The sequence below is a fragment of the Sciurus vulgaris genome (assembly GCF_902686455.1).
Source record: "Sciurus vulgaris genome assembly, chromosome: 11".
Classification (NCBI taxonomy): Eukaryota; Metazoa; Chordata; class Mammalia; order Rodentia; family Sciuridae; genus Sciurus; species Sciurus vulgaris.
Genome location: NC_136472.1, coordinates 64,464,211 through 64,491,919, shown reverse-complemented (window position 1 = coordinate 64,491,919; position 27,709 = coordinate 64,464,211). Strand labels below are relative to the sequence as shown.

General features: G+C 36.7%; 2 protein-coding genes across 2 annotated transcripts; both read left to right on the top strand.

Annotated features, from left to right (window-relative positions):
* Positions 1-1,531: 1,531 nt before the first annotated feature.
* LOC306640981 (olfactory receptor 5P4-like) lies at positions 1,532-2,470 on the top strand (the record flags this gene model as incomplete). Its single annotated transcript, XM_079105754.1, has 1 exon — positions 1,532-2,470. The coding sequence occupies one exon, from the start codon at positions 1,532-1,534 to the stop codon at positions 2,468-2,470; it is 939 nt and encodes a 312-aa protein (XP_078961880.1).
* A 14,769-nt stretch (positions 2,471-17,239) lies between these two features.
* LOC306640977 (olfactory receptor 5P76-like) lies at positions 17,240-18,187 on the top strand (the record flags this gene model as incomplete). The annotated part of the gene is made up of 1 exon (XM_079105749.1): positions 17,240-18,187. One exon carries the CDS (start codon positions 17,240-17,242, stop codon positions 18,185-18,187), a length of 948 nt encoding a protein of 315 aa, XP_078961875.1.
* Between the last annotated feature and the right edge of the window lie 9,522 nt (positions 18,188-27,709).

Below are 27,709 nucleotides of genomic sequence, written 5' to 3'. Positions count from 1 at the left end.
CAGAACATCACCTCTGCATCTCAGGCAAGTCACTAAGTCTCCCTTAAATCCAAGTTCATAAGGAATTAGACTCTTCCCTCAATGGCAGTAGAACAAAATTTGCAGTCATCTTTAAAGTTATCATTCTGGCATACCAATTTCAGTTCCTTTGGATATATATGCAGAAGTGCAATTACTAAATCATATGGTAATTCTACTTTTAGGATTTTTGAGAAACCTCCATACTATTTTCCAAAATAGCTGCACTAATTTAACTTCCCGCCCAGTGTACTAGGGTTCTGTTTTCTCCACATTCTTGCCAGCATTCGTTATCATTCATCTTTTTGATATTAGTCATTTCAGTATGTGTGAGGGGATATTTCACTTGGTTTTAATTTGCATTTCCCTAATGATTAGAGATGTTGAGCATTTTTAGTATTTTTTAAAACCTAAGTAAGCAGTTTGTACAAGAATTTTGTTGAAAATGTTTCTGGATAGTTAATGTTAACAATATTGCTTAAATAAAATAAAATTTATTTATTTTTTGCTTTCTCCTAGTTAAACCTACTCATTGGTTTTTTGTTAAATTACTTCTTGCTATCCTTTTTGTTTATGTATTGCCCTGTTTGCACTCACATGACATAATATTAACATTTGACATTTTGTTAACCCATTCCATTACATACCTTATTTATATAAGATTATGAAATATATTCTTTGGTTAGTTTGATACAGTTCCTAAAGTTCAAGTAATGACTCAAAGTGGACTTTTCCTCATGTTTCTCTCAGGATTAAACTCTATGTGGAGCTTCTATTCACAGCTAATCTGTAATTTTATTAAACAGATTAGGTGATGTTGGGCTGTTTCAAAGTTTCCAAGATTAATATAGTATAGATCTATTTTACACTTCCAGTATATTTTCAGTATATTCTTTGTTCCCTGGATTTACTCGAAGCTCAGGCTAGTGGGAAGTACCACTATATTGTAGCTGTATCATGTAAAATATTTCACTGTAGAAAAGGAAGAGTTCCCCACAGATAAGTTAATTTGGTCCTGAACACACACATACTTCCTCTCACAGCTTTTTGGTACATACACTTCACACCCCCCTGACTGCAAGATGACTGGGAAGTGTGTTCTCCAGTGTGTCTGAGAATAGAGGCAAGCTGAATATTGCCAAACACTGACATTAAGGTCAACCACTTTACCCATTCAGGTTTTCAAAACATCATTCAACATTCAACATTTGAAAGCATTCACTCAACAGCCTGAATTGATTAAATGTTGTAGTCGTGAGTGTGAATTGTGTTTTGATCTGAATTCTTGGTTTCTTTGTATCTGTGGCCTTAAGATAAATGAAGATAAATATTTTCATATCATACATAATGTAACATGTTTGAAAACATTTTGTGAAGTGTAAGCTTTAGACAAAAGCGAGTCTGCATTTTTATTTTTAATAGGCTAAATATTGAGGTAAATATATCAATTATGAGATTAAGTTACTCTAATATTTGCTGGTGTTTTATTTTAGAAGATTCTAGTCCAAAAAGGATGGAGGCTGGAAACTATACAATGGTGACCGAGTTTGTCATCTTGGGGTTAACAGAAGATCCTATACTTTGTTCCATCCTCTTTGTGGTTTTCCTAGGAATCTACATTATTACTATATTGGGAAATACAAGCATAATCATGTTAATTCAAAGAAGCCCTCAGCTTCACACCCCAATGTACCTCTTCCTCAGTCATTTGGCCTTTGTGGACATTGGGTACTCCACGTCGGTCACACCTGTCATGATAGTCAGTTTCCTGAGAGAAAGAACCACCATTCCTGTTGCTGGCTGCATAGTCCAGCTAGGCTCTGATGTTGTTTTTGGGACAGCTGAGTGCTTCCTGCTGGCCGCCATGGCCTATGACCGCTATGTGGCCATCTGCTCACCCCTGCTGTACTCCACCCACATGTCTCCCACCGTCTGCATCACCTTATTGGTGGCTTCCTATCTGGGTGGATGCATAAATGCTTCATCCTTTTCCAGCTGTTTACTGAGCCTGACTTTCTGTGGACCGAATATAATCGACCATTTCTTCTGTGACCTCCCACCACTAGTGAAGCTTTCTTGTACCCATGTTTACATTGCTGAAATATCTCCTGCCATCTCCGCTGGGTCAATCATTGTCATCACACTGTTGGCCATCGCGGTCTCCTACCTGTACATCCTCCACGCCGTCCTGAGGATGCGCTCTACGCAGGGAAGGTACAGGGCCTTCTCTACGTGCACGTCCCACCTCACGGCAGTCACTCTGTTTTATGGGACAGTTACATTTGTGTATGTCATACCCAAGTCGAGCCATTCACCCCACTGTGTTAAAGTAGTGTCCGTGTTCTATACGGTGGTGATCCCCATGTTGAACCCCCTGATCTACAGTCTGAGGAACAAGGAGGTGAAAGAGGCCATGAGGAAATTGATGGTAAAAACACATTCCTCATTTTGAAAGAAATTCTGTGCGAATTGAGAAATTGTGAAGTAATGATTTTGAGAACATCGGTGATCCGAGTGTATGTTGCCCATTGGCCTTATTTTATGTGAAGAATTGTCTTAAATATCCAGTACCAGTGTGTTCATTAATGCCAACTTTAATATATAAATTTCTAGGAGTGACAAAATTAAGCATATCATTTTTACAAAAATCTGCTGTGCTCATTTTTTTTTAATGTGTATATTTTAGGGTTAGGATATCTGGGAAACATAATTTTTCTCTCCTCTGCTTATTATCTGGAGAGTATTTGACTAAAGAGGTTCTTTTACCCCTGTCGTTAGGTAATATGTATGTTTTAAATGTGATCATAAAAATTAACATCTTGGAGAGCATCATGTGCTCAATGGCAAAACAATTGATGGTACTTGATAATTGATAATTGATAATAACTTGGTAATTGATAGCCCAGGTCACTTGATATGGAAGATTTAGCCTCTCTTGTCAGGAATATCATAATCTTTGGAAATAGTGAAGCTATATGTTACATACACTTGAATAGGATTAAATTAAACTGGAATTTTCAAATCTTCCATATCCTAATTGAATTTTTAATTATTTTGTCAGTTATGAAATTTTGTGAAAAGTTCATCATTGCTTTTCATACTATTTCCTTTAATTCTATCAGTTTTTATGCATTCTATATTTTGAAGTTTCATTGCTTGTATGAAGCATACCTTTGTTCTAGGGTGTCATTTGGGTTGGGCACATGCTTTCTATCACTCATTCAGATTTTCACACAGCTTCTCTTTCCTGTCTCACTCTTAAACTTCACCTACTAGGAGCTTTTCTATATCAAATCTATCATCATATTCTATCTCATCTTTACAAATATCTTTTGCACCCCATTTGCTTACATGATGGATAATACTAGTAACTTCTAATTTATATGAATGTTTCAGTTCTATCATCTATTATGCTCATAGCTACCCTAAGAGATAACTGCTATTAAAATTACCTTGTTGAAAATGAGGAAACTACGGCTTAGGGAGATGGTTGTCTTGCCAAGGTGATGTGGGCAGTAGGTGCACCTTCAGAGCATACTTACTGCAGGGTGTTGAGAGTCTGGAGAATCATTTGCACAGCTAGTTGATTTTAAGTCTCCCCAAGTGAAAGTAATCTAGCAGGGATTCAAGGTCTCTTCTGTCCATCCTCATTTCCTGCTGCCAGCCTTTCCTATAGGAGAACATTCTATGGTTTCCCTAGTATAGTAAGTCTTTCTTCTATTTTGTATGTGTTGTTTCTTTTTCTTACAATGTGTGAGCTGTCCTTTTCCGTCTGATAAAAATCTGTCTCAACCATTCAAATCTCACTTACCCCAGGAAGTCTTCATAAACCTCCCTCCCTATGGTAGTCATTTCCTCTTCTAGATTCCCAACTTATTTTATTGTAATGAGATCTAAAAAAAAAAAAAAAAAAAAATTGGGGTGTGAGCTTGATCTTTATACTCAGCAGGGCAGAGACTTGTTTTTAAAATTTTGTATCCCCAAACTTACTTCCTAAGCTTAGTGGATGTTGGTTTTTTACTATTATTACCATAGTGGCTATAGGAAAAAAAAAATGGAGAACCATAACCTCCAGAAATCCTTATTTGATAATTACTTAAGAGAATTTACTAATTCCTTCCCCATACATTCCTTAATAGATTCAACATTTATTTTATTTTTGGCTAATACTAAAAACAGTTGTTTGTTCTCCAAATGGATCGTATGGGTCCTGTCAGCACTGGGAATACATGTGCAGATGCTTCCCCCATTTCTAGGTTAATTGAATTTGTGAATGGTGAACAAACAAGATTAATAAAACTTCTGAAAATTCCAGCAAGGGTTGCTTCCAGCCTAGGTGAAAGAAACTAGTTTAACATTCTAAATACTCCCCCTGTTCGCTGTAGCATCAAACCAAACTTGATTAACCTGAGTGCTCTTCTACGAGGGGACATATGAGTATTGCTAGAAGAACTTCATCAAAAAAAATTCATCTCCACTCACACTCACCACAGTTCTTTTTCTTTTCTTTTTTTTTAATTTCTTTTTAATTAAAAAAAATTTTATTGTGAACAAATGGGGTACAACTTATTTCTCTGGTTGTACATGAAGTAGAGGCATACCATTTGTGTAATCATACATTTACATAGGGTAATGGTGTTTGATTCATTCTGTTATTTTTCCTTCCCCCCACCCCTCCCACCCCTCTTTCCCCTCTATAGAGTCCCTCCTTCCTCCATTCTTGCCCCTTCTGACCCCCCATTATGTGTCATCATCCGCTTATCCGCGAGATCATTTGTCCTTTGGTTTTTTGAGATTGGCTTATCTCACTTAGCATGATATTCTCCAATTTCATCCATTTGCCTGCAAATGCCATAATTTTATTATTCTTTGGCTGAGTAATATTCCACTGTGTGTGTGTTTGTGTGTGTGTATATACCACAGTTTCTTCATTCATCAATTGAAGGGCATCTAGGTTGGTTCCACAATCTGGCTATTGTGAATTGAGCAGTTATGAACATTGATGTGGCTGTGTTACTACAGTAAGCTGATTTTAAGTCCTTTGGGTATAGGTCAAGGAGTGGAATAGCTGGGCCAAATGGTGGGTCCATTCCAAGTTTTCTGAGGAATCTCCATACTGCTTTCCAGAGTGGTTGCACCAATTTGTAACTTCACCAGCACTGTAAAAGCGTACCTTTTCCCCCACATCCACGCCAACACATATTATTATTGTGTTCTTGATAATAGCCATTCTAATTGGAGTTCGATGAAATCTTAGGGTGGTTTTAATTTGCATTTCTCTAATTACTAGAGATGATGAGCACTTTTTCATGTATTTGTTGATCACCTGTATATCTTCTTCTGTGAAGCGTCTGCACACAAGACTTCTATTACCTAACAGAGCCCTGAGATGATTCTCTTGAGACTCTGTTAGGTAATAGAAGTCTTGTGTCTGTGGATCTATCATCCTATGTCATGTCCACAAAAGTGCTTTTTATATGCCTGATAGGGACTTTTGGATATGTGTGTTCTTATTCTTCTGAATAACATGGAAATGATTGCAGATCAACTTGTTAAAAATAGATACTTGAACTGGGTGTGCAGTACACACCTATGACAAGAGAGACTGATGTGGAAGGATTGCAAGTTTGAGGCCAGCCTCAGAAATTTAGTGAAGTCCTCAACAACTTAGGAAAAGACTGTCTCAAACTAAAAAATAAAATATTAGAGATGTAACTCAGTGGTAAAATACTCCTGGATTCAATCCCCAGTACAAAAAAAAAAAAAAAATACTTGAATACAAGTGATTTCATTGGGTATATTCACTTCTTACATAATATCATTCATTTTCTAATTCTGAAAATTCACCATGTCCTTCAGTTTTCTTCTACTCTATTCACAGGGCAAAAGGAATGAAGTGTCATGAAACTATTCCCTAGCAAAGCAAAGGTGGGTGGGAAGAAAATGAACACACAGTATGATCCTTGTTATTGCTTTCTCATAGGGGGACTCTGTTATAGAAGACTTTGCTTAAAATGAATATGCACTTTTATCCAAATACCCAGTTATTGCAGTGATATCTGCAAATGGTTCCTAATTGTCTTTCTCATCATCTTGTCCCTCAAATTATTTACCATCAGTTCTGTCTTTCACCAATAGACTGCCAAGTTTTATCCCCAATACTTGTTCTCATAAACTCAGATCTTAAGGCCAACTAGTCAACACTCTTTTTAAATTTTTTTCTTTAAATTTTTAAAATTAATTTTATTTTTAAACTAATACGCACTTATGAGGTACCATGTGATTTTTCGATACATATGTTGTTATGATTTGGATATGAGATGTTCCTGAAAAGCTCATGTGTCAGACAATGCAAGAAGACTTAGAAGTGAAATGATTGGGTTATAAGTCGTGAGAGGTAACTGAAGGCAGGTAGGGTGTGGCTGGAAGAGGTAGGTTACTGGGGGAGTGCTTTTGGGTGTATATTCTGTACCTGGTGAGTGGACTCTCTCTGTCTCTACTTCCTGATGATATCCTGAGCTGCTCTTCTCTGTCACACTTTTCTACTATGATGTTCTGCCTCACTTTGAGCCCTGAGGAACGGAGCTGTCTTTGGACTGAGACCTCTGAAGCTACAAGCCCCCAAATAAATTTTTCCTCCTCTAAAATTGTTCTTGTTAGGTCTTTTAGTCACAGCAGTGAAAAAGCCGACTAAAACCTATACACCTTGATATTGTTTATATCAGCTTAAACATAGCATTGGCTCAAACATTCATCATTTTTACATGGGGAAACACCCAAAGTCCTTCTAGCTTTTTAAAATATACAGTACATAATTGTTATCCATAGCCCCCATATCATGCAGTAGCACAGCAAAATTACTTACTATTTGACTATAAATTAGTATGCATTGACCAGCCATTCCCATTCTTTCCTTTACCCCTACTCTTTCCAGTCTCTCATAACCACCACTTCATTCTCAACTTTTATGGGATGACATTTTGATATTTCATAGTTGAGCAAGATCATACAATACTTATCTTTCTGTGTCTGGCTTATTTCAATTAATGATCTCCAGTTCTATCCGTGTTGTTGCTATTGAAAGCATTTCATCTTTTTTGTGACCAATTACTATTCCATTGACATACTATCTCTTGTTTAAATTCTGCATATCCTTGTTCTGTCTTATAGTCTTTCTGTCTGCAAAGCTCTATTTTGGACTTAACCCATCCAAAACCTTGCCCATTCTTCAAGGCTCAGCACAACTGCCATCTTACCCGCAAAGCCCCTTACTTGCACAGTATTTAATAACAGAGGCCAAAAGCACAGTCAATAAGAAGGAAGTCTATTAGGAGGGGCACTCTGGTTGGCCTCCACTGGGTTCCAAAGCCTCAATGCTAATAGATGTGGTGTAGCAGACAAGGTTGCTGCACATAACAATGAATTAGAACTTTTTGAAGCCAGATTGATCTGTTTTTACCTTTCCTGGACTCTTTGTACAAATGCAGAGAGCACATCTTCAATCTTCTTTGAGAGTCAACTCTAACATTCATAGCCATACTCAAGAATTGCTCATGGCAGAAAGGAACATAATAGACTGACAAAATCTGGGAGCACATGCCGGTATACCCAGGATGACTCATGGCCATCAATTAAATGATACATAGCTTTAAAACAATAACAACAAAAATGTCCTATTTTTGCAAAGTTGGACCACTCTGAGGTGTCATTCGTGATCCACTGGTACCTGTGGGCTCGGACTGATGCTGTATTTCATCTACTCTGTATCTTCATCTAGAGTCTTCTCAAGCCTTATCCTGCTTCTCTATCATCCTTATAGGTTTCCCTTGAGATAGCTCCTTCATTAAATCATTTGTGTGACAATTACTAATGCTCTGGTTTGGAGAACTCGTTCAAGACAGAATGCCAATGCACACGGGAATAAGAATTTGATGTACTTAATTATGCACACTTAAAATTTAAAAAACAATGGAGAATAAACATCAAGTTAAAATTGCTGGACCCTGTTCCTTCTCTTTGAGGAAACAGCTGTAACTGCCATCCCTGTCAGTCATATATTCACACAGACTGAATTTCTGTCTATGGGATAATGCATTGTTCCTTGTAGTGCTGGAGTTCTGCTTCTGCTAAGTGGCCCTCATTACTAAGTATTGGCATTTATTTCCTTTTGTCTCTATGGAGAGGACATTTCATGAAGTCTAAGTTCACATTCTTTAATTTTCTATGGTCCTGTTATGCAATGTTGCAAAGGCAGATAGGGCTACATGTTGCAGCTGCTCTGTACCTATCCTGAATATTCAGTCTATCTGTTTGCTCTATCTTCTTCCTCTACTCTTCCAAATGCAATGTCAGTCAACTCTGGGAAGAGTAATAGCAATAGCAGTATCATTTCCTCCTAGAAAGGGGACTAAGAACCCCTCCTCTCAATTATAAAAAAAAAAGTGAGTAGGTGCGTGTTAAAAATAACACTGGACTATATTCCTGGAGATAGTAACCTAGAACATTAGTTGTCTAATCCATTATCTCATTCGTTGATTTAGATTGAGTGCATCTCATATTCCAGGCACAGTCTTGGCTACTGGAAGTATGAGGGTCAAACAGGCAATGATGTCTGTTCTGGTGGAATTTACCTTCTAAGAGAAAAAGAGGGAACCATGTTTTAGCTTAAACTAAATATGCCAAAAAATTAAAAGAGGAAAAAGTAATTCAATTATCCTCTTAAGCAGTCAACAGTAACTTCAAACAACTTAAACTATTTTGAATAGCTTCTAACAAGGAACAGAGATTTTTAAAAAGAAGTTGCTGAATAGGAAAAGTGGAGGGAAGAAAGTGGGAGTCAAGTGAGAGTAGAGATGATTTGTTTGGTTTTAAGTCCCTTCTTTCATAAAGTGCAAAAGTAATTCAGTAAAAGGGATGAAGATGTTCTAGAAAGAGAAGTAAAATCCTTTCTGATAGTAATGCTCCTTGTCTTTCATTTCAATAACTTCTCTTAAAAGAAATTTCCATTACCCTCTGGATATTCGTCATGTTTATGTGCAGTCTTTGCTTCCCTCTGCCCTGGCTCCAGGTGCCTGCAGATTTCCTTTGAGACAACATAGATTAATTTGCTTTTTCTACAGTTTTATAACTTAAAAATCACATGCTTTATTGTGTATGACTCCTTGTACTAGCATAATTATTTTGAGATTCATTCATATCATTAATTTGATTCTTTTTATTGCTCAGTAGGAGGGTCCCATTGAATGGATATGTCATGATTTTATCATTTACCTGTTGATCACTTGAGGTTGTTTCCAGTTTGGGGCCTCTGTTAATAAATCTGGTAGTATGAACTTTTAAATAGTGTGTGCATGTCTTCCCTTGTCATAGGTGAGTACAAAGAAGCAGGCATGCTGGGTTTCCAGTTGGTAAATGTTTACATTTTTAAGAAAACGCAGAACAGTTTTCCAAAGTGGCTGTATAGTTTTATATTCACAGGTGTCATGTTGAGATTTCAGTTACTTAAAATCCCACATTTGGTATTGTTTTTTAAATTTTAATCATTGTAATATTGATATCTCTTTGTCACATCAATTTATATTTATCTGAGGACTTGTAATAAGCGTCTTCTCATGTGTCGTTAGTCATGTGTGTATCTCCTTATGAGTTCCTGTTCACATATGTCCTTATAAAGTACCTGTTTCCCCAGTTTAAAAATTTAGGCTCTGTGTCATCTTAATACTTAGTTCTAACAGTTCTGGTTCTTTCCACATTCTATATATGAGCTAATTGTCATATACATGTATTGAAAACATTTTTCATTTTCAGTCCTGGGTTTTGTTTCAAAAAAGCAAAGCATTAAGAGAAGATTACATGCCATTTTTATTTCCTTCCTTACAAAAACATTAGCATGCTCTAAAGTTACAAATATTTTCTCATATATTTACTTTTAGAAATGTACAATTTTGTCTTTTATACTTATGTCGGTAAAACAATTTGGGTTAAATTTTCTGTTTGATATAAGTTCAGGGTTGTTCATTTTTTTCCATATGGATATGAAGTTGTTCAAGTAATATATGCTGAAAACTTTTTTCCTACTCAATTCTTAAGGTTTGTCCAAAATCAGTGGTTCTATATGTATATATGTGTGTAGAGACAATTTTTGGATTGTCCTTTCTGTTCCTTTTTTCTGTATGTCCAAACTTTGTTATGGTTTGGATATAAGGTGTCCCCCAAAAGTTCCTACTTTGATGCAAGAATGTTCATGCTCTGGAGGGGTCATCTTCCCTGCAGCCCCTTCCCTTTTCTTCTTCCTAGCTGCCATGAGTGAGTGGAGCAGTGCTCCTTTACCAGGTCTTTTCACCATGATGTTCTGACTCTCCTTGGGCCTAGAGCAATGGAATCAGCAGATCATGGGTAAAGATCTCTGATACCATAATCCAAAATAAAATTTTCTTCCTCTAAAGTTCTTTTGTCAGGTATTTTGGTCATAGTGATGAGAAGTTGACTAACAAAGGAATTGGCATGGAGAAGTAGGATCATTGCTAGCTAGGACTCACCTAACCATGTGGTTTATGAGCCTTTGGAACTGGTTTGTGCAGGAGTTGCAGAATGGAGAAGACTTAGAATGTTGTAAGCAGAACATAACAATGCTAGTGGATGATCAGAAGATCCAAATGCCAATAAGAATGTATATAGTAAAGACTGTGCTTATGAGGTTTCAGAGGGGAGTGCGTATTCTACTGGGAATTGAATCAGAGGCCATTGGATTATATTCTGGCAAAAAAAAAAAATTGTCTACATTTGGCCTATTGCCTATGACTTTGTGTGACGCTGAATTTAAAGATGATGGACTAAGTAATCTGACAGAGAAAATTTCAAAATAGCACATTCAGGCTGCAGCATGAATATTGCTGTCAGTCTTTAGCCAGGTTAACTGTGAAGTTTGGGAGCAGAAAGCAAAAAATGAAGATTTTTAAAATTTGAAGTTTGACCAGAAAAGTGCCTGTAAAATTGGAGCCAAAGAAGTTGTGGTTTTTGAAGAGATTACTGCCTCTAAAGAGAAATTAAGTACTTTGCACACAAACAATAGGAAAGATGCCTTGAAGGCATCTCATAAATTAGCAAGAGCACACCCCTGGCATACTCAAGGGTGTAAAATTTTAAAAACCTGTTTAAGAGATTGGGGGCACTCTGCTTGCATAGAAGTGCCTAGAAAACCATTTCACCGGGATTCATTTTACCATGCTTAGGCATCCAGGCACTCAGAGGCTGCTGCAACCATGGTTACAGGGGGCCCAGCTACTGCCCAATCTAGCAGATAACCTTGGCATTATCCACATGGTGCTGCTTTTGCAGGAATGCAGCATAGTGGAGTTAGGGGATCACAGAGTCTTCCACTGAGATCTCAGATGAATGCCTGGGTGTTCAGGAAGAGTGTAGCAGAGCCGGAAGTCCCTGAGATAGGATTAATGAAGCTCTGAGAAGAAGGTGAAGTTGCAGTTGAGATCCCTGAGATTAGAAGATGCCGGTAACATGAAACATCTGAGGAATGTTGCTGACTTCAGGGAGAGCCAGGCCAAAAGGGAGGCTATGTGGGCTGCAACCTACAAGACCATAAGGACAGGATAGTCTGAGGCCCTTTGGAGATTACATCTCATATGCCCTCAATGTTATGCCTGATGTTATAGGACCAAATGTTTGCCCAGCTGAATTTCAGTCTCGTCCATCGCTTTTTGCCCCTATTCTTCCCTTTAGGAATTGGGAATGTATAGTTTGTGCCTTTATATATTGCATATCTTAATTTGCTTTTGATTTCTACTGGGATTCACATCCAAGAGTTTGCCTGGAGTTTTAGAGGAGATTTTGGACTTGAACTTTTGTGCAATGATGGAACTCTTAAGACTATGGAGACTCTTGCAGATGGAGTAAATGAATTTTGAATTATGAGATATACGTAAGTTTTGGGGGGTCCAGGGGTAGAATGTTATGATTTGGGTATGAGGTGTTCCCCCAATGCTCCTGTGTTAATGCAGAAATATTCAGAGGTAAATGTGGTTAGGGCATAGATGGAGGAGGTGGTTTATAGGGGACATGTCCCATAAAGGTTCATCTTCCTTTCTCTCTCTCTGCTTTCTGGCTACCATGAGCAGAGTGGTGTATCCTTTGCCATGCCTTAATGATGTCTTACCTCACTTGGGCCCAGGACAATAGAATTAGCTCATCATGGACTGAATCTCTGAAACCATGAACCAAAATAAACTTTTGCATCTCTAAGTTGTTCTTGTCAGGTACTTTTGTCACAGCAACAAAAAACTAACATACATTTTATACTGTATTGACTATTGTGTGTTTATGGTGAGTCTTGAAGTCATACAATGCAAATTCCTTAAACTTATTCTTTGTCTGGTGCACACCTGCCTAATAAAAAGTGAACCCAATAAAAGTGACTTGAGAGGTTGAGGCAGGAGGATCACAGATTCAAAATTCAGCCTGAGCAACTTAGTGAGACCCTATCTCAAAATTAAAAATGAAAAGGACTGAATCTGTAGCTCAGTTGTAAAGCAACTTTGGGTTCGATCCCCAGTACAAAAAATTTTGCTCTTACTATTCTGATTAAATTTCATATCTATATAGGATAATATTTTATAAAAAGGTCTTGTAGCATATTGTCCCACTTTACATCAAAACTATAGATCAATTTTTGGAGAACTGATATCTTATTGAGCTTTCCAATCCATGAACATGGTGTATCTCTTTCCATTTAATTTATGTCTGTTTTAATTTCTCCTTAAAAATTTTAGTAAAGAGATTTTGCATAGATGTTTGTAAATTTATTCCTAAATAGTTATGGTTTTGTTACAGTTTAAATATATTTTTTTGTTTTAAAAGTTGCTAAAATATAAAAATATAATTATTTGTGTATATATTATGATTTTTTTCTTGCTATCTTACTAAATTAGTTTCAGTATATTTTCTTTTCCTGTATAAATAGTTACATATGACAGGGAAGTTTTACTTCTTCCTGTTTCATCTTTTTAGCCTTTTTTTGTTTTGAGTACTGGGATTGAACCCAGGGGTATTATCCCACTGAAGTACATGGAGAGGCCCTCCTCCCTTTTTTGAGACATGGTCTTGCTATGTTTCTGAATCTGGTCTTGAGCTTGCAATCTTTCTGCCTCAGCCTCCTGAATAGCTGGGATTACAGGTCTGTGACACTATGTTCAGTTCCATCTTTTAAATAGGTTTTTTTTTTTAGTCATACATGACAATAGAATTCACTTCGATATAATGATATAATGATATGAGCATGGAATATACCTTATTCTAAGTAGGACCCCATTCTTGAGAATGTATATGATGGTGGAGTTCACTATGGTGTATTCATATATGTACATAGGAAAATTATTTTTTATTCATTCCACTGTCTTTCCTTTTCCTACCCCCTCCCTTCCCTTCATTCCCCATTGTCTAATCTACTGAATATCTATTCTTTCCTCTCCCCACTTATTGTGGTTTAGCTTACCTTAATATCTGGGTCCTCCAGGATAATGTTGAATAAAAGTGTGATTAGGGTGGACCTCATTACTTTTCTCCCCAAATACAGATGAAAATATTTAATCATTAAGAATTATATTGGTTGAAAATTACTCATAGATATTGTTTTTCAGGTTTTAATTTTTCTCTCCTAATTTATTACTCTCTTTTGGATTATTTGAATTTTTAAAATTCTATTTTAATTTTTTATTGACACTTTAGCCATATGTTTTTGCACTACTTTTAAAATTATTGCTCTCAAGATTACAATATAAGCTTGTAATTTTTTGCCTTTTGTCTAAAGTTAATAATATAGTAGTTTACAAAAAATATCAAGATTCTGACCTTATATGTTTTTTCCCCAAACTACCTTTATGTTATAGTTGTTGAGTGTCTTACATCTCTCTATAAAAACACCACAAGACAACATTAAACACCTTTTTATTTGGTGAGTTTTATGTATCTTAAAGGAATGAAAAGGAATATATTAGATTTTTCACATTAAACCAGGTATTTACCATTTCTTTATCCATTGCTGCAAGAAAGAGATTCACATTATCACCTTAATATTCATCTCCCCAGTTGTATTTTAGAGATCAATTCTGGAGCAACTGCAACTTGAACAAGTGAGAATTCCAACAATGGACTTCCAGAATTACCCCAACTTAAAGTTAAGGGAATGATATGAACTGCATTCCAGCCTCCATTGTTTGGAATTATGCTTAGGGACTTTAACTGCTTCCACATCTGGAAAGTCTTGCATATTGACAGAGCAGACTGCTAATGACCTCCCAGAAAATCTTAGGCTTCAGAGAATAAGTGAAGCATTGAAGTGAACACTTTCCTGGATAAAAATAGAAGGAGGGAATTGAGTATAGTTGGAACCTCACAGAAAAAGTTGTTTGAATTCCTTAGTCTCGGTTCTTTCATATGAAAAATGAAGATGATCAAAGCTCCTACCTCATTAAATTGATGTGAGGATTAAATATGTGTAAAATGTTTAGTATATTTATTAACAGATTGTGAACCCTGAATGAATATCGGTTCTAATTATCTTAATGGTGGTAAACCATAAAAAATAAAACCATAAAAATAAGGATTTTTGAGGGTTTAGATAAGAGATCTCAAATTAGGATTACCCAGAGTACTAGGGTAAGAATGAGTCTTGAGGTTGAAGATTCCTGTGTTCCAACATGAGCCACCTACACTCTGAGGCATGATTCAAGAGGCTACACTTTGAGACTATTTCTCATCTGGAAGTTATCCAAACTTCTTTTTAATTCTAATTCTTTATACTACTTTCAAGGCATTTTAAAATTACTTTTTCTTTAATATCTAACATAGCAGCCTTAAATTTTGTTCTTTAAAATTCAGTGGAATGAATCTAACCTAACTTTCCCATGTACACACATGAATATACCACAGTGAATCTCAACATCATGTACATCCACAAGACTGGGATCCAAATTAGAATAAGATAGATTCCATGTTTGTGTGTGTGTGTGTGTGTGTGTGTGTGTGTGTGTGTGTGTGTATGTATCAAAATAGATTCTACTGTCATGAATAACTAAAAAGAACAAATTAAAAAAACTTTACAATGTAAAGTTCTACCCATATTCCTCCAAAGTTCTTACTTAATATTATATGTTTTATATTCATATAGCATGAATACAAAATACTTATCAATAAAACATTGAATAACTAAGACTATGGTAAGCATTTTATACCTGAAGTTTAATAATACTATTTCTTAATCAGAAATATCAAAATAAACACGGAATCAACATTTGTAAGTTACTTTGCTATATTACACTCTGTAGTAGTTATTAATAAAAGGTGATTGAACTATGCATGAACACCTAGATAGAAACAAAAGAATAAATTGACCACTTGAGAATTGAAAGAATCTTGAAAGACAGTTGTTTTTGTGTGTGAATTGAGCTGCTCAATATTCAGTATAGAAAATAATGATGCTCCACGATGCTTTTGAATTCACATTTGAATCTGTAGTGTCTTCAGAGATTTATCCCCCAAAGAGAAAATAAAATAAGAATAGTAATATTGACACTATGACTTTGATTTGTTAATGAAAGATGAATCAGCTCTCATTTCAGAAGGTAAGTCTTTGGCTTCTGTTAGTGACTCTGACTTATTGGTTCTCATTTACAATTTGAGAACATTTCATATATAAGTCATAGTATGGAAAAGGGGCAGGTATAATCAAGCAATCAGCTAGTGGGCAATATTGGGTGATTTGCTGTTTTCACCATTAGTTTCATGTGAATAAACACTCAAAATCCCAGCTACCAGCATTCCTTGTTATCTACCCATTAGGTAGAAATAATTCATATGGTCTTTCAGTGCTATCCAAACCTGGCACTTTGCCAAAATGCTGACTTTCAGATGCCTTGGACATTTATTGCTATTTATAGAATTAAATTGAAGATTTTAAAATGTAAAGAAAAAAATTGTGGGAAAACATTTTATTTAGGCATCTAAATGCTTTAGATTAAAGGAAAGCTTTAAAAACCTTTGTGTATATACAAGGAAAATTTGGGGATGATCAACCTGGTCCCTAGATCAGTTATGCTTCTTCTTTAATCTATACATTTTTAGTTCTTCTTTAGCCTATAGTTTTTAGTCTATACATGATTCAGCTATATAATATTTTGAAAATAATATTATTTCATGCTATAAAATACCACTTAGAAATCATTATTACACTAAGAAGTGATTTGATTTATTCAAATGGGTCTATTTTAATTATGTACTGAGTATCAACTATGTTTTGTCATAGTAATTACATTGATATTTCATTGATTTTGCTTGTTAAAAAATAATATGTGACAATAAGCAATAAATTTATAGTAAGTAACCTCACTCATCACACTAATTTAGAATTCCTGTTATACTATGAAGAATAATTTTTTTCTTATTTTTTAATAAAAACATAATATTTAATTGATAGACATTATGAAGTACATAACAACCTAGGTGACTCTTTTTCAGATCAGCTGTCAGAACTTTTAAGGAAACCTCTGTTTCATTCATTGCTGTGTTCATTAGAATTCATGGTAGCTATTATTTAACTTCATTATTTCACAACCACTAAAGGAATGGGCAGTCAGATATCCAGGGTTTTATATTATTTATATTAAAATCATACATTCCAGTCGATATGTAACCTTGTACAAGTTACATATCTGCTTTCAGACTTGGTTAACTTCTCCATAATAGTGAAAGTGATTAATGTTATTCTATGGAAAATATTATATATATATATATATATGTAATTCTTAGCTCTATTCTTACCATTTAGGAAGTATGTGATAAATGTTAACTATTATCCAGGTCTTTCTTGCAAAACCCTATGTATACTTTTTTCACATTATACTCTGTATTCATTTTTGTTATTCTCATCTGTCTTGTAATTTTATTATTTGGTTTTAAAGTCAGTTTGGATATATAATGGGGAACTACATATCTAATATACAAAGTAAAAAGACACAAAATTAAAGAATTTTTCTGGAGTTTCTGCTAAAAACAATTTTAACATTACAGTCAGACTCATCATTGCACATAAATAGTGAATAATGTTATTTATAGTGACATTCCATCTGCCTTCATGAAAATGAGACCGTCATATTCACAAGTGCTCTCATGCCATGTCTTTACCATGGGTTCACTTTTCAGCAGCCACTGTCCCATGGATCCCCTGGTCAATGGGAACCTCACAGCAGTGACAGAGTTCATTCTATTGGGCTTAACAGATGATCCAGTCCTCCGAGTCTTCCTCTTTGTGACCGTCCTCTGCATCTACCTGGTCACCCTCTCTGGCAATCTCAGCACCATCATCCTTATCAGAGCCTCTTCTCAGCTCCATCATCCCATGTACTTTTTTCTGAGCCATTTAGCTTTTGCTGACATAGGCTTTTCATCTTCCGTCACACCCAATATGCTTGTAAACTTCCTGGTGGAGAGAAACACCATCTCCTACGTCGGATGTGACATCCAGCTTGGCTCAGTTGTTTTCTTTGGCACAGTTGAGTGCTTCCTTCTGGCTGTCATGGCGTATGATCGCTTTGTGGCAATCTGCAGCCCACTGCTTTACTCAACCAAGATGTCCACACAAGTCTGTCTCCAGTTACTTGCAGTGGCTTATACAGGTGGTTTCCTCAATGGTTCCATCTTTGCCCTTTCTTTCTTTTCTTTGCTTTTCTGTGGACCAAATGGAGTCAACCACTTTTTCTGTGATTTTGCTCCGTTAGTTGAGCTCTCCTGTTCTGATGTCAATGTCCTTGCATTTGTTTCCTCGTTTTCTGCTGGCTCCATCATTGTGGTCACAGTATGTGTCATCACCATCTCCTACGTCTCCATCCTCACCACAGTGCTGAGGATGCGCTCCCCTGAGGGGCGCCACAAGGCCTTCTCCACCTGCACCTCCCACCTCACTGCCGTCACTCTCTACTATGGAACCATCACCTTCATCTATGTGATGCCCAAGTCCAGCTTCTCCACTGACCAGAACAAAGTGGTGTCTGTGTTCTACACGGTGGTGATCCCCATGCTGAATCCTCTCATTTATAGTCTCAGGAACCAGGAGATTAAGGGGACTCTGAAGAGAGTACTTGGTAGAAAAATATTTTCTTGGTGACATCTGCTATTTTGTCAGACTTTATGTAATAATATTTCATATATATAATTAAAAAAGGAAGAACACCTGTGGTTGAAATATATCTGTCCATATGTCATTAGCCAGTGTGGAGCTTTTCAGTAAACATAAGAGTTCAATTTTCAGATGACATAGTAAGTCTGAGGCTCATAATGAGTTGCTTTAATAAAACTAAATAAATTTATGATTAAGAACACAAGTTGGTTCACATAAAATCTGCTGAAAACCCCTTTAAAGTTGTATTCACATTTTTTTCAAAAGTTGTTCTTTCATAAGTTAAGGTCATTATACCTTGTTATTGTTTGCATTGTAAGTGTCCCCTAAAGGTCCTTGTAGTAAAGTCTTGATCCCTATTGCAGTTCTTCTATATTTTTTCTTTATACATTGATTATCTGAGCTATTATTTATAGTAATAGAAACGTAACATGCCTCAGTTCTTTTAGTTGTATCCATTCAAAATATCAGTTTATTCTGGATATGGATGATAATTATATATGGATTGAGAACACTGTAAGAGAAATGACAAAGTGCAATCAGACAGTGAAATTGCTGGAATTGTTTTAGGAGAAAGGCTATCTGTGGTGGAATGGACTTTGTGGACCTATAAAATTCTGATCTCTGTTCCTGGCCTTTCTCACCTAATTATGGAGTCTCCAGAGAAAAGCACAATGAGTGACCCCTGATTGATTTGTGAACTTCTGATTGATTTGTGTCGGGTTCAAGCAGGTAAGTTCCTCTGCTGGAATGAGAAATGTTCCTAAGTTCCTAAAGATGAGTGAAACAAAAACAATTTTCAAGAAAATCCAGCTTCTAGCATGTAAGTGATGCTATGAAGAGCAAACTTTAAGAGTGGCTTCACGGTCACATCCACACTCTGCTCAGAATGCTCAAGCAGTCTTGGTTGTCCTTACCTTGAAATTATGAGTATCCTCTGGAGAGATCTCATTAACCTTTTATATGCTGAGAACTATCACATTTCTTTCCCTTTCTTACCTCTTCTTTAGTATTTCAGACACAAATTTCATCTTTTTTCTGATAGAACCAAGGACATTAATCTTTTCATTGTTTCACTTGTTCTTTTGTATATTCAAAAATCATATTGAGTGATTATCAGGCACTGCCCTTGTCTGTTGAGGATATGTGACAAACTTTGGAAGGAGTCAGCTCCATGGGATTTATCTTCTAGTATAGGATTCAGACAATGAAACCAAAAAGTAAGCGATGTAGACGATGAGAAGGAGAAGAGAGCTATGCAGAAAGAAAAAAAAAAGTCAGGGAAGGCAAGCTGATGCATCGGGAGTAGGAGAAGTCAGTACAGGTCCCATTGGGAGCATAGCACCCATTGCGAGTAATGATCACAAACAGGACAGTTTACATTGGATACAGTATCACCTATGCACTGTTGTGAGAGTCAAATATCCTACTCACACATACAATTTACCTTAAGACTTCTGATCCAACAGTAGCAGGGTTGGTCATTTTAGTCAATAACATAGTGAAAACGAATAAAAAAAATGATGCAATGTTTAAATATATCTTAAATATCAAATTCCAGATTATAGGATAATATGGAATTCCATCACCATGAAGTGTGAGAACCCAGGGAAATAGCTCTAACACTAAAAAAAAATTTTTTTTTTGTAATGAGAGATTTTGACAAATCAGAAGAAAGTGTAACCAACCAGAATGGTAGAGTACGTGTTCTTTTGGAGTGAGAGGGGCATGTCCCTCTGAGAAGCCTGATTGGTACATTTACATAAATCCTCATTTATGGTTTAGATGTGGTATCCCAAAAAAACTCACATGTGAGAACATGTAAGAAGGTTTGAAAGAGAAATGATTGGGTTGTGAGAGTCTTAACCCAATCAATGAGTTAATCCTTTGAGAGGGATTAACTGAGTTGTACCTGAAGTGGTAGGGTGTGGCTGGAGGTGGCTTGGCTTTAGGATGTATATATTTTGTATCTGGAGAGTGGAGTCTCTCTCTCTGCTTCCTGATGATGTGAGCTGCTTTCCTCTCCCACACTCCTCCACCACGATATTCTGCCTCACTTCAACCCCCAAGAAATGGAGCTGGCCTTCTATGGACTAAGACCTCTGAAACTGTGAGCCCTAAAATAAACTTTTCCGCCTCTATAATTGTACTGGTCAGATCATTTAGTTGTCACAGCAGCAAAAAACTGACTAAAACACCTCCGGATAAAGGGAAATACATTTGCAGGCTACACAGGTCTAAGGACTCTCAAAACTTGGATATAATATGGTCAGGAACAAGTGGTATCTCAGGTAAAGCAAATAAGCAAATAAACAACCCAAACACAGAGGAAATGATGTCCAGCACAAAAGAAAACAAGATGCCAAATGGGAGCCAGTAAAGCAACAGACAAGAGAAACAAAATCACTAAGATTTAAGATATGGGCTGAATCAACATAGACTATAATATAACTTTGATTATAAAGGCAAACACTACTTGAATAAACACAGTCACAGAAAACCAAAAATAATTACTAAATAGTATGAAGAATAACCATACAGAACTTTGGAACTGAACTCTTCACTGTGTCAGCAAATTTATATCAGGTGTTCCCCTGTGGTAAATGGTGTCTAGATAGGACCACCAAGTGACAGCAGGAGTATCCTATGACTGCATGACCCAACTGGAACCAATCTATCTTATAACAATGTCAAATGTAACTTCAGAATCTCTGCAAGCATTGCTTATAGTTATAAAAACCATCAAACTCATGGAGGTATATGGCATAAAAAAGAACATGTCATGTATTGTCCTCCCAGTCTAATGCATTTTATTTTTAAAGAATTATTATTGTTATAAATAATGGTTATCTGCAACCAGTTGATATTTTAGCTTCTTAAGATTTAGGGAAAATAGAAAATTCAGCTAAGATCAAATTTGGTCTCAGATAAGTCAAAATATTTTTTTAACCCTTTACCCTAAAGGATAATGTGCATGTCATTGGGAATCCTAAATGCAGTCCAATTTTGATGTTTAGGATTCTGTTATGGGTCACAGTTATTACTTGAGAAATGCATCACCTGCTCTGTATGCCAAGTACATAATTCTCAGAGAAATTATGAGACATCTTCAGATTTTATAAAAGGTACTACCTCAGTCTTCACAGTTCTTTAGTTTTTTTTTTTTTTTTTTCCCCCTTTGGTCAAGTTGTCAAATCCCTTGCCAAAACTATATATCTATTAATTAATGAGGCTACATATAAAATATTGGTTTGAAAAATGTTATGGGTGTTTTGGATGTTGATGGATTTTATAAATAGATTTTCTCCTAATTATATCAGTTATTGGCATATATTAACCCTTTTGATAGGAAAAAAATTAATAGTTAAAACTCACCTCTCAGGAAAATCAAATAAAAAGGTAATGATTTGATTTTTCAAAACACCTATTTTAAAGTAGTATAAGATGAATACATAAACAACAATAGACAACATTAGACATATGTAGAATATATGTAGAGCACAACAACCCACAGCAAAGCTTAAATTAAACAAAGCATATTTTTGAAAATTGACCTAGAATTGAGAAAAGGCACACCTAAATTTGTTTTCATAGTTGCCAATTATATAAACTATCCTTTTTAAATGTAGTGCAGTAAAGACAAAATACAACTAGAAAACACAATTTGCTGGTAAACAAATTAATATATATTAAATAGTCCATCGATCAAAGAAGAGAATCACAAGAGATATTAGGAATCAATTGAATAAAAAAAATTCTATATATAAAATCTTTTGATGAAGATATATAGTTTTTAAATTCGAATTCACTTATTAGAAAAATGCTAAAAAGTTAATGATTTGCATTTATTTCAGTAAGGTAGAGAAGATTATAAAGACATTGGTGTAGAAGGTAAAGAATTTTAAAATTAAAAGCTAAAATTAATCCAATTGAAAATCAATTCACAATGGAGGAAAACATCAGAGCCAAATATATTTATTTTCTTATATTGCTTCTTGTCTGTCTTATCATGTAAAAATAAAAGAGGAAGTAGAAATAATCATTATAGGACTTCCCCAAGCAGCCCGGCTCCCTCCAGCGGGAAGCACCTTTCTAGGCTAGCTTCTCAGAGCAGACCGCCCAGTGAGAGCCTTTCTATACAGAGCCAGCCACAAGTGTCCAAGCCAGCAGAGAGCTCTGACCCGCAAGCAGCCTCTGGGACCAGGGCAGCAGCCAGAGACCTCTCCAGGCAGCTCTACCGCCCTCTGGCCGCAGGCTTTTTCCACGGGGCAATCCAAGATGGAGGACTAGAGGGTGACTGCATCTCCAGTTGCTCCAGAACCCAGGATTTAAGAAGGGCAGGCGTTGAGAGACTCAGACTAAAATAGAACCATGGGGCGATTCTCCCCTTCCTGGTGAAACTCAGCTCGGGCAGCAGGCGCGGATTCGGGTGGCTTGTTAGAGTAGGGCAGGGCCGTTAGAGTCTTCTCCAGGCAGCCCTGGGCACTCCAGTGGTGGGCTCCTCACACAGGGCCAGATTCTCCAGCTTCTCAGAACAGGCCCGCCAGTGAGAGCCTTTCTGCACACAACCAGCTCCAAGTCCCTGAACCAGCGTGTGGCGAGCTACGGCCTACCCACAGGTTGCTTCAGAGACCAGGAGAGGGCAGCCAGGGACTTCCCCAAGCAGCCAGGCTCCCGGCGGCAGGAAGTGCCTTTCTAGGCAAGCTTCTCGGAGCAGACCGCCCAGTGAGAGCCTTTCTACACAGAGCCAGCCACAAGTCCCCAAGCCAGCGAGGACCTCCGACCCACAAGCAGCCTCTGGGACCAGGACAGGGCAGCCAGAGACCTCTCCAGGCAGCCCTGCCCCCCCTCCGGCCATAGGCATTTTCCACGGGGCAATCCAAGATGGTGGACTAGAGGGTGACTGCATCTCCAGTCGTTCCAGAACCCAGGATTTAAGAAGGGGAGGCATTGAGAGACTGGGACTAAAATAGAACCACAGGGTGAGTTTCCCCCACCGGATGAAGCTCGGCCTCGGTGGCAGGCCCAGAATTGGGCGGTTTGTTAGAGTAGGGCAGGGCAGGTAGAGTCTTCTCCAGGCAGCCCTGGGCACTCCAGGGGTGGGCTCCTCCCACACAGCCAGCTTCCCGGAGCAGGACCCCCAGTGACAGCCTTTCCACACAGAGCCAGCTCCAAGCCCTGGAACCAGTAGCAGGCTAGGGACAGCTTTTGTTGGAAGCACTGCATTATCAAGTTACTCCAAGACTTCAAACTACTAAAAGCTGGGAGGTGATACACTAAAAATCTACAGGGACACTATAAGGAAATAGAGGAAATCTGCAATATCACAGAGTCCCACTGACACCTGACCAATATGAGAAAACAAGGGAAGAAAATGTCCCAAACAAACGTAGATACTATATCAATAAAACTCAATGACAGCACAGAAGAAGAAATGTCAGAAAGGGAGTTCAGAATGTACATAATTAAAACAATCAGGGAAGCAAACGAGGAGATGAAAGAGCAAATGCAGGCATTGAAGGAAGAGATGAAAGAGCAAATGCAGGCATTAAATGATCCTACCAATCAACAGTTAAAAGAGCAAATACAGGAAGCAAGAGATCATTTCAATAAAGAGTTAGAGATACTGAAAAAAAACCAAACAGAAATCCTTGAAATGAAGGAAACAATAAACCAAGTTAAAAATTCCATAGAAAGCATAACCAATAGGATAGAACACCTGGAATACAGAACCTCAGATATTGAAGAAAAAATATTTAATCTTGAAAACAAAGTTGACCAAACAGAGAAGATGGTAAGAAATCATGAACAGAATCTACAAGAATTATGGGATATCATGAAAAGGCCAAATTTAAGAATTATTGGGATTGAGGAAGGCCTAGAGAAACAAACCAAAGGAATGAACAATCTATTCAATGCGATAATACCAGAAAATTTCAAAAATCTCAAGAATGAAATGGAAAACCAGGTACAAGAGGCTTATAGGACTCCAAATATACAAAATTACAACAGACCCACACCAAGGCACATTATTATGCAAATTAAAGACAGAATTTTAAAGGCTGTGAGAGAAAAGAATCAAATTACATTCAGGGGAAAACCAATAAGAATATCAGCAGATTTTTCAATCCAGACCCTACAAGCTAGAAGGGCCTGGAAAACATTTACCAAGTCCTGAAAGAAAACAGATGCCAACCAAGAATCTTATACCCAGCAACTTACTTTCAGATTTGACGACGAAATAAGATCCTTCCATGATAAACAAAAGCTAAAGGAATTCACAAAAAGAAAGCCGGCATTACAGAACATTCTCAGCAAAATATTCCATGAGGAAGAGATGAAAAACAATGATGCAAATCAGCAATGGGAGGAACTAGCCTAAAGGAATAGCCAAATAAAGGAGAAACCAAATCATGTCAAAAAACAAATATGAGTAAAATGACTGGGAATAGAAATCATATCACAATAATAACCCTGAATGTTCATGGCCTGAACTCATCAATGAAAAGACATAGACTGGCAGATTGGATTAAAAAGAAAAATCCAACAATATGCTGCCTGCAAGAGACTCATCTCAGAAAAGAGATACCCATAGACTAAAGGTGAAAGGATGGGGAAAAACATACCATGCACATGGACACAGCAAAAAAGCTGGAGTATCCATCCTCATTTCAGATAAGGTGGACTTCAATCCAAAACTAGTCACAAGGAATAAAGAAGGATATTATATACTGTTTATGGGAAGCATAAATCAGCAAGACATAACAATCATAAATATCTATGCCCCGAACACTGGCTCATCCATGTACGTCAAACAAATCCTTCTCAATTCCAGAAATCAAATAGACCACAACACAAATACTGGGTGATTTTAACACACCTCTCTCACTGCTGGATAGATCGTCCAAACAAAAATTGAATAAAGAAACCATATATCTCAATAACACAATCAATAATTTTGACTTAACCGACATATATAGAATATACCATCCAACAAGGAACGAATACACTTTCTTCTCAGCAGCACATGGATCCTTCTCTAAAATAGACCATATTTTATGCCACAAAGCTACTGTTAGCAAATACAAGAATATAGAGATACTACCTTGTACTCTATCAGATCATAATGGATTGAAATTAGAAATAAATGACAGAATAAAAAACAGAAACTTCTCCAATACCTGGAGATTAAATAATACACTATTGTATGATGAATGGATAACAGAAGACATCAGGAGGGAAATAAAAAAATTCTTAGACGTAAACAAGAACAAAGACACATCATATCAAAATCTCTGGGACACTATGAAAGCAGTACTTAGAAGAAGATTTATTTCATGAGGTGCATTCAAGAAAAGAAGTAGAAATCAACAAATAAATGACTTAACACTACAGCTCAAAGCCCTAGAAAAAGAGGAGCAGACCAACACCAAAAGTAGTAGAAGACAGGAAATAGTTAAAATCAGAGCCGAAATCAATGAAATTGAAACAAAAGAAACAATTGGAAAAATTAACAAAATAAAGAGTTGGTTCTTTGAAAAAATAAACAAAATTGATAAACCCTTAGCCACACTAACAAAGAGGGAGAAAACTCAAATTACTAAAATTCGGAATGAACAAGGAAATATCACAACAGACACGAGTGAAATACAAAACATAATTAGAAGCTATTTTGAAAATCTATAGAACAACAAAACAGAAAACCTCGAGGACATCAACAAGTTTCTAGAGAAATATGAATTACCTAAACTGAATGAGGAGGACATACACAACTTAAATAAATCAATTTCAAGCAAAGAAATAGAAGAGGTCATCAAAAGCCTACCAACAAAGAAAAGTCCGGACCAGATGGGTTCTCAGCCAAGTTCTACAAAACTTTTAAAGAACAGCTCATTCCAATACTTCTCAAAGTATTCCATAAAATAGAAGCGGAGAGAACCCTCCCAAACTCATTCTATGAAGCCAATATCACCCTGATACCTAAACCAGACAGAGACACATCGAGGAAAGAAAATTTCAGACCAATATCCTTAATGAACATTGACTCAAAAATTCTCAACAAAATTTTAGCAAATCGCATACAAAAATATATTTAAAAGATAGTGCACCAGGATCAAGTGGGTTTCATCCCAGGGATGCAAGGTTCTTTCAACATCAGGAAATCAATAAATGTCATTCACCATATCAACAGACTTAAAGTTAAGAATCACATGATTATTTCAATAGATGCAGAAAAAGCATTTGATAAAATACAGCATCCCTTCATGCTCAAAACACTAGAAAAAACTGGGGTAGTGGGAGCATTCCTTAACATTGTAAAGGCCATCTACGCTAAGCCCATGGCCAATATCATTCTAAATGGTGAAAAACTGAAAGCATTCCCCCTAAAAACTGGAACAAGGAAGGGATGCCCTCTTTCACCACTTCTATTCAACATCGTTCTTGAGACTCTAGCCAGAGCAATTAGACAAACCAAAGAAATTAAAGGGATACGAATTGGAAAAGAAGAACTCAAACTATCCCTGTTCACTGATGACATGATTATATATTTAGAGGAACCTGGAAATTCCACCAGAAAACTCTTAGAACTCATAAGTGAATTCAGTAAAGTAGCAGGTTACAAGATCAATGCTCATAAATCCAATGCATTTTTATACATAAGTGATGAATCTTCAGAAAGAGAAATTAGGAAAACTACCCCATTCACAATAGCATCAAAAAAAATAAAATACTTGGGAATCAATCTCACAAAAGAGGTGAAAGACCTCTACAATGAGAACTACAGAACACTAAAGAAAGAAATTAAAGAAAACCTTAGAAGATGGAAAGATCTCCCATGTTCTTGGATAGGCAGAATTAATATTGTCAAAATGGCCATACTACCCAAAGTGTTATACAGATTCAATGCAATTCCGATTAAAGTCCCAATGATGTACCTTACAGAAATATAGCAAGGAATTATGAAATTCATCTGGAAGAATAAGAAACCCAGAATAGCTAAAGCAATCCTCAGTAGAAAGAGCGAAGCAGGGAGTATCGCAATTCCAGATCTTCAACTCTATTACAAAGCAATAGTAACAAAAATGACATGGTATTGGTACCAAAATAGACATGTAGATCAATGGTACAGAATAGAGGACATGGACACAAACCCAAATAAATACAATTTTCTCATACTAGACAAAGGGGCCAAAAATATGCAACGGAGAAAAGATAGCCTCCTGAACAAATGGTGCTGGGAAAACGAAATCCATGTGCAACAGAATGAAATTAAACCCCTATGTCTCACCCTGCACAAAACTCAACTCAAAATGGATCAAGGATCTTGGAATCAGACCAGAGACCCTGCATCTTATAGAAGAAAAAGTTGGTCCAAACCTTCAACTTGTTGGCTTAGGATCAGACTTCCTTAACAGGATTCTCATGGCTCAAGAAATAAAAGCAAGAATCAACAACTGGGATAGATTCAAACTAAAAAACTTTCTCTCAGCAAAGGAAACTATCAGTAAT